Source organism: Cebus imitator, unplaced genomic scaffold (genome assembly GCF_001604975.1).
Source record: "Cebus imitator isolate Cc_AM_T3 unplaced genomic scaffold, Cebus_imitator-1.0 Scaffold424, whole genome shotgun sequence".
NCBI lineage: Eukaryota > Metazoa > Chordata > Mammalia > Primates > Cebidae > Cebus > Cebus imitator.
Window position 1 is genome coordinate 1,408,963 of NW_016107739.1, and position 10,989 is coordinate 1,419,951.

The 10,989-nt window shown below is 49.6% G+C and overlaps 1 protein-coding gene across 8 annotated transcripts in view; it reads left to right on the forward strand.

Annotated features, from left to right (window-relative positions):
* The window catches only part of TENM4 (teneurin transmembrane protein 4), an 827,507-nt gene extending 817,001 nt beyond the window's left edge, over positions 1-10,506 (forward strand). For all 8 annotated transcript variants that reach the window (XM_017509841.2, XM_017509836.2, XM_017509838.2 and 5 more), the window contains 2 exons: positions 2,215-2,357; positions 4,982-10,506. In XM_017509841.2, coding sequence (XP_017365330.1) covers positions 2,215-2,357; positions 4,982-5,740 — 902 coding nt within the window. In that variant the 3' untranslated portion in view covers positions 5,741-10,506. The remainder of the gene's footprint in view (positions 1-2,214; positions 2,358-4,981) is intronic.
* The last annotated feature ends 483 nt before the right edge of the window (positions 10,507-10,989 follow it).

Genomic DNA, 10,989 nt, shown 5'->3' on the forward strand with positions numbered 1-10,989 from the left:
CTTAGGTATAAACTTAGAATAGTTCTTGCCACATAACTGCCCCCAAATGGTAACACTTTTATTCTTCTCCAGAAAAGTGTGGTTAAAACCATTTCTATTGTCAATATGCAGATAAGGAAACTAAATCTCGAAGAGGTTAAGTAAACTGTCCGAGTTCACACAGTTTGTAAGTTGAAGAGCCAGAATTTGGACCTGGGTTTGCCTTGCCTCAGCTGCGGTGTTCTTTCCCTTCTATGATTTTGCCTAGTAAGGCTGAAAGAAGTAGAACCTGGCTCCGAACTTCCCTTTCTACCACCACTCCACCTCAGTGCCACCAGGTTGCACACTCAAGAGGGGCCCTGCCTGGGACAACCAGAAAACAAAACAAAAACAAAGCCAAACATGAGGGTCTTGAATGGGGTAGCAACATGGGACCCAGTGGTGACAGGGACACAGATCATTCCCACCAATAGGATGAACTCAGTAGGTGGCAGGTGGCAATTCTGCCTATACCTGTGTCTTAGTCTGTTTTATGCTGCCATAGAGGAATACCTGAGCATGGGTAATTTATAAGGAAACGCGGCTTACTAGGCTTACAGTTCTGCAGGCTATATAAGCATGGCACCCACACCTGCTCAGTGTCGGGAAGCTTTTACTCATGACAAAAGGCAAGCGGAGCCAGTGTGGCCACGGTGAGAAAGGGAGCAAGAGGGAAGGGAGGGGTCCACACCCTTTTAAACAGCCAGCTCTTGCATGAACTAATAGAGTAAGAATTCACTCATTACCTCGGGGAGGGCACCAAGCCATTCATGAGGGATCTGCCCTCACGACCTAAACTCCTCCCACTAGGCCCCCTCCAGCATTAGGGATCAAATTTCAACATGAGATTTGGAGGGGACAAATATTCTAACTATATCAGCCTAGAACCTAAACAGGACCTCTGTGATCAGAGTTCTAGCTCCACTGGAAAGAAGCCAAAGTCAGGCTTGGCTCTGAGGCTGAACTCAAAATCCTGCCTCCCCAAGACTTTGGATTCTTAGTCCCTAGTTGACATCTGCTTCGGCATCTTCAGCTATGCCTTTCTGAGGAAGGCTGATCCATGCTGGGACACAGGCTGTCTGTCTATCTGTGTCTGGCTGTCTGTCTGGCTGTCTGTCTCCCTCTGGCCCCAGTTTGCCTCCCACCTGCCATCTGAGGCTCTTCTCGCTCCAGCCACAGTCATCCTTTCTGGCTCGTTCTCAGCCTTGCTGAGCTGCTCTCTGGTTAACTGAACACTCCCTGCACCCACACCTTCCCTCTCTAGGCCTTGCCTTGTACAGTCATCTTTGCCTGAAGTGCCCACTTCATCTCTGCCAGTGCCTGACAAAAATGACACAGCTTTCAGTGTCTGGCTTAAATGCCACCTTCTGCATGTGGTATTGGCCAGCCTGTCTAAATGAAAGGCTTCCGCGTTCCTCTAATCTTTTTCCTTGTATCAAAGTTATTCATGCCCATGTCTCATCTCTCCTTCAGGGTTCTCAGTATGCAAGATGAGGGTCTGAATGACACAGTCCTGGGCACATAGAAGACCCTCAGCAACAGCGGGCCAGGTGACTGGTCCTCTTCATTTCCACATGTCTTGGAGAAAATGAAGGCACAGGGAGGTTGTGGCATCCTTGGGCTGTCAGAGTAAATAAAAGGTAGAAGCAGAGGGAAGACTCTCTGATCTCAGCCTAAGCCATCTCTGTGACCCATTGGACTTTGACCCTGAAGCTCTAATCACTGCACCAGGGGATGGGACAGTAGGGGAGTATTTCTTAAGTGAATTGTCTCTTTACAAGTCAGTCATGAAAATCTTTCCTTTTGGTGGGTCTGGATGTCCTTTCTAAATGTCTCCTATGGATGTTGGGCTGAAAGGGAGGGATCTTCATCTGTCAACAGCTGCCCCTGGGTATGAAGCCAAAGGTCCTGGGAGTTAAAGTGAAAATAGAAAAGGAAATCTGGAAACCTAGGTTCTATTTTAGTGTCATCACTCTTGGGTATATATTTAGGATGGGGATCGCTGGGTCCCAGGAGTACATTGGCTTTCATAGAGTGAAACCATTTTCCAAAGTGTACATAGCAGTTGAGTCTCCCACCAGCAGCAATCCACACCCTTACCACCCCCTGCAGCTAACTCTAGGCTGTGTGATGGGGACGGGTGGCATCTGAGGTCCACTTAATCCATGGAGATGTTTCTGCTTCCCTCCCATCCAGATGTTAACAGCTGGCTGCTCACCTTTGGATTCCAGCTACACAACGTGATCCCTGGTTATCCCAAACCAGACATGGATGCCATGGAACCCTCCTACGAGCTCATCCACACACAGATGAAAACCCAGGAGTGGGACAACAGCAAGGTAATTCCTGCACAAAGCTGCTACTCCTCAGGACACTCAGATGTTACAGGAGGGGGTCCCTTCAGCTTTTCAGAAAAGTGTGGGCCAGTGATAGATACCAGTGTGGTGCCTCCACAGTGCCTGGCAGACTGTTCAACAACTGCTTAGTAACCTCACCACCAGGGAGCTGCTGGGGGCGCAGCCATGACCACACACAGATACTTACAAGCTGCAGTGAGGAGCTTTGTGTGTTGCACTGAGTTTGGAGTTCCACAAAAATAATAAGCCTTTGTCACTATCCAGAACAAAAGTGCAGGGAGAAAAGATGGTTCTAAATAAAAATATGACATTTTCCGAGCAGTTCAATGCACCTGGCCTTATGTGAGTTACTCTGTGTAACTCACAAAGATCCCACAGCAGTATTGTTCTCATTTTACAGATTGGTGCCTGAGGCTTTCCCACTGCCACACAGCAAGTAAGGGGTAGAGCTGGGATTCAAACCCAGATGTGCCTGTCTGTATCCTCTAGCTGAGAACAGTGCCTGGCATACTGTCGGTGCTCAAAAAGACTCACTTTCTCTTGTCTTGCTTTTATAACCCAATTTCAAAGACTCAGAATTATATAGCTGGAAAGGTCTTTAAAAACAGTCTCATCCCACCCGCTCACGTCATGCATTCATTTGCTCATTTCTCCCCTCCCCACTACCCCAATCCATTCATGAATTCTCCATGAGAAGCCGACTCTGTGCCAAGCCCCATGCTGTGCCCAGTGAACACAGGGATGAATCAGGCAGAGACCAAGCCTTCAAGGATGCTTGCCCAGGGGATGACAGACTAAGGAGGAAAGCAGGGTTGCCAGATGGCATGCTGCTGGTGGTCAGAAGCTTTCACATCCCTATTTCTTACTCCAGACTGATTCCTTTAGGCCTCAGCACAGCTATCTCCTAACAGACCCTGGAGAATGGGATTCTGCTCCCCTGTATGCTGGTGGCACTTCCCACACTGTATTTGAATGCCTCTTTCTTGTCTCTCTTCTAGATTATGAGCCCCAAGAGGGTAAGTACTGGGTCTCATTTAGTACCCAGCATACAGGATAGCACACAATAGATGCATGGAACACTTTTGCTAAATAAATGAATGGCTGAAAGAAGTAAACAGCCCAGACATTTCCCCATTTTACAGATGAGGGGACCAGAGTTGGAAAGCAGCAGAATGCGATGGAGAACCCAAGTCGGCCTGACCCCAGAGCCCATCATCTTTCTGCTGCCCCGGCCCTCTCCACTTCCCACTGCCCCCAGGCCCCACCCAGATGTCCTGGTATTTGCCCTTCCCATGGCTGAGCACTGCAGCACAGCTCTTCCTCCCCCACCAGGCTCTTTTCTGCACTCCAGAGAGCCCCAGTCTCTGACTGCCTGTCTGCCAGCCTTGCCTGTCAATGAATTATTGATTTCTGCCCTTGGCAAGCATCGGAGATCTTTGTTGTTGAGCACTCTAGCTTTCGTGAAACTCTAGGAAATAATTGTTCACAGACAGGGTTCTATTAATTATAAAGAGGACTTAATTTCAGTGAGAAGCCGATGGGCCTGTTGCTAAAGCCATTTCCCTAACTTGCTGATAAGGCCCTGGAGCCTTCCTGAGTGTGGCTTCTCCAAGCTCCCTGAGCCACAGGAGGGACAGGTAGATGATACACCAAGCTGGCAGGGCCCAATCTGTCCCCCAAAGCAGCCAAGAGGAGGAGCACCCCAGGAACCCCAAGGAAGCGCGGTGGGGCAGAGGCCCTCCTTGGAACTGAGACGTAAATGCAGTGGAGAGCAGTGAAGCAGGGTGGGAGGGTAAACACCCAATCACTGACTCTCACCGTGTTATACCTTCTTGCCAAGATTGCATTTCTTGCCATTCCTCCATCTGACAGCACCCTCCCACCGCCACCCATCCTGCAGGTCCTAACTCAAGCCTGAGCCTGCCCTCAATCCTCACCTCCTCCACCTTCAGGCCAAGAGTCTTCTCAGCTTTGTTTGCTCCTTCCTGCTCCAGCGGCCCTTGCAACTGAATTTCTAGAATTGGACAGACCTGTGTTTGCATGTTGACTTGTCATTAGTTGTATGTGAACCAGTGACAACCTCTTTGAGCCTCAGTTTCCTTAGACCTGAAATTGGAATAATAACAGCACCTACCATATAAAGTGATTGTGAAGATCACTGAGATCATCAGTGGTAATTATTTGGCTCAAACATCAAGAAATGTTAGCTATGGCTATTACTAGTTCCTCTCTTAGGCCGCCAGTGATCACATTTGATGGCGATTATTGTTGTCATGTCTGTCTTTCTCCACTAAATGATGAGTTCTTTATGGGCAAGGATGATGTCTGATTCATTTTTGTGTCTCCAGTGCTCAGAAAAGGATCTGGCATGGATTAGATGCCCCATGAACAGTTTCTAAATAGAAGGGTGGGTGAATGGACGGATGAAGGTCAGCAGATGTTCTGACCTTCTGGTGACCACCTGGATGTTCTGGTGGTCAGCAGTAGAGCTACATGCCGCAGGTTAATAAATATGTGTGGTTTTGACTTCATTATTTAAGCTGATTCTCCAGGCTCTCAGGGTTTTTCCCCTTTGTCTTACTCTGTCTCTCACTCTCCCCCATCAGTCTATCCTCGGGGTACAGTGTGAAGTACAGAAGCAGCTCAAGGCCTTCGTCACCTTAGAACGCTTTGACCAGCTCTATGGCTCCACGATCACCAGCTGCCAGCAGGCCCCAAAGACCAAGAAGTTTGCATCCAGCGGCTCAGTCTTTGGCAAGGGGGTCAAGTTCGCCTTAAAGGATGGTCGAGTGAACACAGACATCATCAGTGTGGCCAACGAGGATGGGCGAAGGGTTGCTGCCATCTTGAACAATGCTCACTACCTAGAGAACCTGCACTTCACCATTGATGGGGTGGACACCCATTACTTTGTGAAACCAGGGCCTTCAGAAGGTGACCTGGCCATCCTGGGCCTCAGTGGGGGGCGGCGAACCCTGGAGAATGGGGTCAACGTCACTGTGTCCCAGATCAACACAATGCTTAATGGCAGGACTAGACGCTACACAGACATCCAGCTCCAGTACGGGGCACTGTGCTTAAACACACGCTACGGGACAACATTGGACGAGGAGAAGGCGCGGGTCCTGGAGCTAGCCCGGCAGAGAGCCGTGCGCCAGGCGTGGGCCCGCGAGCAGCAGAGACTGCGGGAAGGGGAGGAAGGCCTGCGGGCCTGGACAGAGGGGGAGAAGCAGCAGGTGCTGAGCACAGGGCGGGTGCAAGGCTATGACGGCTTCTTCGTGATCTCTGTTGAGCAGTACCCAGAACTGTCGGACAGCGCCAACAACATCCACTTCATGAGACAGAGCGAGATGGGCCGGAGGTGACAGAGAGGGCCAAGGCCTGGACTTCTTGCCAAAGACAGCTACTCTTTTGTGGCCACATACCTGACTGTGTTGTACTTTAAAAAAATGATTTTTTTAACAAGTGCAGAAAACAAAAAGATACTGGTTGCATTGTAACTCATGCAACATCCTTTTTTTTAGAAAAGAGAAACACAAATTTGGCCTTCGCACATTTTTTGCAAAGAACAGGAGGTATTTTTTTCTGTAGTGTGATCACAATGAAAACTTGATTGTCGTTTGTTCCCTTTTTCCTTGAGGGTTTTTCCCCTTGTCGTTTGGGGTATGTATCTCCTCTCTGAGACACATCTCCTGGGGTGTGTCCTTGTCTGTCCCTAGGTACCCAGTGTGATGTGGGACATGAATGTCTGTGCTAACTTGTCTCTTGTGCAACCCTTTCTTCTTCAATTGGGGTCGGGCAGGAGTAAAGGGAGTGAGGGGCCAGCACAACACACCTTCCAAGGGGGCCTGGGAGGACCTGCGGCACCTTGGCTGGACTCTGCGGAAGAGTGGTGGGTTTCTTCTCACCGTGTTCTGTGCCTCCAGAGGACCACAGATGGCTTCATCTTGCTCAAGGGAATTTCATGGTGGTGTTCAGCACCTTTTTTAAGCTGCCCCAAACTCCTGTCCAAGCTTTCTATTTTGATGCGAAATGAAACCCCCTACCCCTTTGGCAAATCTCATGTAGTTGTCAGTGCCACCACCATGCTGGGATAGAGAAAGTGTCTCCCAGGTCCTTTCTCCCAGAACGGTGACATAACGTCCTGGGCTTAGCACCCCATCCTCCCGGGAGGGAAAGCACCCAGGATGCCTGTGATTGGTTGGTCCTCCATGATGTTCCTGTTCATCTCGTCCTCTCTCCCAAAGCCAGATGTGAGAACCAGCACTGCACAGCAAGCCCTCAGTGTAGGCACCATGTCCACGGAAGGGAAGGCCACCCATGGCAAAGGGATGGCAGTGGTGGCGAGGATACTAGCCTGCCTTCCAAGGTGAAGCCCACTCTCTGACTTTGAGTATCTTCCCTCCACTGCCCAGCTGCCACCACTGAGACGTAGGAATGTGGAGGGAGGTTCTTGGTGGCCTTTGATTCTGGAAAAATGCATAAGAAAAAAAAAACAGCCAAAGAGAGGAAGGCATGAGTCAAGCATCCTTCTAACCAGCTCCTGAAGTCCCGTCTGCCTCCATGTACAAGCTGATTGCAGAGCTGGAATGGGGCAGGATGGGCTTCAAGGACGTTTCTTAAGTTCTGAAACAGCTTTCCCTTCAGAGAAGCCCAACCAGGGTGTTTTTTAGTGACAGGAAGAAAGGAGGAAAGAGCTGATGTGGTGTGGCCTGCCCGTGTCATACAACCCCTCCAGGAGCAGGGTAGTTCCCAAGGTGGGTGCTCGTGGATCTGGGAGGCCAGGCTAGCGTGGTTCCTGTGAAGACTTGTGCCTCCGTCATCAGGGAGGGGCCTGAGCCCTCTCAGGAGCAGGGACAGCACCCCCAAGCCGAGGCAGCAGCCAGCAGGCTGGGGGAGCAGTGAGGGCAGGGGGAATCACAGCCAGAGCTGGGAGCCCCTTGTTCAAGGATTCCATTCCTGGTTCATCCACCTAATTACTATTGTCGTTACCACTCACAAGAGGATCTGGGAGACGGGAGGGGAAGCCAAATGCTTCCTTTTAAGCTGGGCTTCTTAGAAAATGGAACTTTTATGGGTTACATTTACATTAAGTGTGGAAAATGAATTCTGAGTCTGAGCTATTCCCCGTGGAAACCTTGTTGGACTGATAAGCTCATGGCACCTTTATAGCCTTACTCACAGAGTCTTCAGAATATTACACAAGTTAATGAAACTGAGAAGGTCTCTGACTGCATGAGAATCGGAGCAGCATATAGTCTGGGTTCTGCCTGGCAGAGGGAGGCATCCAAAACTTCTCCGGAGAGGAGGTGTCGCCTTACGTCATCCCACTGGGATGAGAGGATGTGTTTCTCTAAGTGCTCTTCCTGTTTCCAAAAAGTCACACTGCCGCAGCAGTGCACCTTGGCCTGCCTGTCCACTGGTTGCCCGTTTCCCCTGGATCCAGAGCTCTACTGAGTCAGATACAGTGCTCCCCAGGCCTGCTATGTGAGACATGAGCTGGAGATGGGGGCTCCCATCTGGCAGGATCGTTCTTGGATGAGATGGAAAACAGTTTGGCCTAAAGAACATGAGTTTTATTCTTCAGAAGGGACTTAGGCCTCTCAGAATGTACTCTTCATACCAAGGGCCCTTGGGCAAAGCACTTCTGCCCAGTTGATCAGTCCCATCCTGGCTGGCCAACATCAGTGAAGACCTGCTGGATATCTGCTCAGAGGTCAGAGACAGCATGTGGTCCACAGGAACCAGCTCCCTACACCTGTCCCTCCTCCATAGCCCCCTCCCCAAAGGAACAGGGTAGACGTTTACGGATCAGAACCGGAGAATTAATGGGTCTTTCATTTCTTTTTTTTTTTTTTCCCATGGAGATGGGATCTCACTATGTTGCCTAGGCTGATCTGTAACTTCCGGCCTCAGGTGGCCCGCCTTGGCCTCCCAAAGTGCTGGGGTTACAGGTATGAGCCACTGTACCTGGTCTGAATGTTTGTTTCTTTAAAGGATCTTATATTTTTCCTGGGCTACATACCACCATAGCAGCCCAGTTTCTGTGGGGAGAGAAGTTGAAGGATCCCGAAACTTTAGAGAAAGGATCTCAGCTGTGGTACAGGCAGTGTTATGCACCTCACTTTCACATTGCTGCTGTTGTATTGAAGATGGTGCTTCTGGCCTTGGCACTTTAGAGTTGGTTTCCATTTGGGCTGCAGGTGACTCATTGCCTCCCCTCTCGAGCTGTCCTCCTGCTGAGTCCAACAGTTCCAACCCCATGGCAAGGGAGGGTTTGAAGTCCTAAGACAGGGTTCCCTGTGCCTACGTAACAGGCTCTAAGCATCAACTCCCATCCTGAGCGCACAGGCCCTTCTGACACTAACCAGCCAAATCTGTTCATTCATTAGAGTGACCAGACCTCCCTCACCTGCCCAGCTGTATGATCCTACAGGACGCTGGCCTCTGACCCTAGTGAAGGTTTATTTTCAAACAGTTACTGCCCTGCACAGCCACCAGCTGGTCCCGCATCCTCAGCCCCTATACCACCACCTTAAATAGGACTTAACTGATTCCCCACCTTTCTTTTTTGTAGGATGAGATTTCCTTTTTACCCCCAGCCCTCCACTCCAAACAGACATTGTTGGAGGGCAGAGCTAGGACAACTGGAGGAAGGGGAAGGCATGTCAGTCAGTTACTTCCCTGCCAGCCTCTGATCCTCATCTCTCAGAATTGTTGGCTAAGAATTAACCCAAGGACCACACCAGTGCCTGATTTCTACTTGGGGATAGAGAATTGGAAATAATCCCTAAGGAACTTACCGAGGGTGAGAATGGCCAGGAGGTGTGCGTCCAGATAACCAGGAGGGGGCGCAGAAGAGGATGGAGAGGCAGACCGGGCAGTGTTTTATAGACACAGAACACAGAATCAGCATTTAAAAAAAGAAGAAAAACAAACCTTCTCAGCTGTGACTTTAAAGTATCACCTTTATAGATGGCAGGGATTTCCATTATGGAAAGATGAGGCTTTCAATGTGATTATCTTAGAATACCGTTTTGCCACTTGCAGCCTTATATTTGTGGTGGCCACGTGGTGAGGGTAGTGATGCTGAGGTTTCTGCCCAGGATTGAGCTTTTGAGCTCTCGGCAGGTCCCAGGCTTGGGGATTTGAGCATCCACTGCTCAGAATCCAGGCTATTCTCCACTCCTCACAGCAGCCACTAAGCCCAGGAGCCGGTCCTGGCCCAGAGACACATCTCCTGAGGGATCCCAGAAAGAACCCAGTCTCGCCTTTCCCTTGGGGTCCTCGTTAGAATGAAAACCCCTCTGTTAAGGCACATCATTCCCAGTTAGATTTATACACTTGTCTATATTTTATTGGAGGAAATGGAATTAAAAAAGAACTCTGCAGTTCAAGACCCTTTTATTTAACCTTCCAAAAACAGCAAATTCATTTTAAAGACTCATTGCTGAGGTGATAGAAACTTTATCCTCTCCAGCCTTTACATTTGCAAAAACCATCCTTGTGTACTTGACTGCCCCATACAGTGGTGACACTTAGGTTTCATTATGAATGTGGAGGATCAGAGTTGGGGGAGGCCCAGGCGAGGGCCAATGTTGTGTTTCTTACCCCCTCTGGAATGCCAAAGGCAAGCTACTAGCCGACCTCCTGGTCCCCGAGAAAATGTGATTTATTCTGAGGGCGAACTGCCAAGGGGAGAACTCAGCCTGGAGCAGCTCAGCCATCCTGGCAGGAGCTGAGCCACAGGTGTCTGGCGGGGCCCCAGCGGCGCTGGATTCACCCAACACCAGAATCCCACTTTTCTAAATCCACCTGTTGTTCTGAGGACCTCTGAACCCACAGCTTCGGCAAAAGGAGTCTGTACCAAGCTGCCTCTGGACAACCAACACTAGAGACTCTGGCCTTACCATGTGGCAATCATTTTCCTGAAGTCTGGAACTAATTTTGAGAAGTTTTTTTCTCAACACTTTTGTGTTTCTAACACTGTATCTTGACTGTGTAAATACCAACAAGGCTGTAAATAAATGCAGATGTAGATACCTTCTAGAAAAAAAAAAGCATAAAAACAAAACCAGAAGAGATCCCGTGTAGCCTTCGTTGACAAATAAAAGACTATTTTGTGTTTAAAGGTGTCTGGTGGCCTTTGTTTGGAGATAGAGGCTTCTTCTTGCCAGTCCCAGCCCTCAGCCGTCCTGGATTTGGGCTTCCCTGCTGGCTGCTATCAGGATGACCTGGGAGAGTGCTGGGTCCTAGGCCCCAGGATCCCTCTTAAGCCCTCTAGGCCACAGCTCTGTCTAGAGGGATTTCCAGAGGGTCTCTGAGACCCTGAGGCTTGACTTGTAACTGCATGAGAGGATAAATATCACAGCTCCTCGGACATCGCTAGTGCATCATGGCTCTCCCGTCCCACTGCTGCCTTCATTCAAGACAGGCTGAAGGGGCCAACGAACCCAGCCCTCTCAGAAGAGAGAGCCTTGCTCCACCACTAGGCACACAGAGTCATCCACCACGCCACTGCCTTCCACAGGGGATGTGAGCGGTTGCACTTTAAAAATAAATGACTGTGTATTCATCATACAAATAATTGTAACTACATAATGCACTTTAGGAA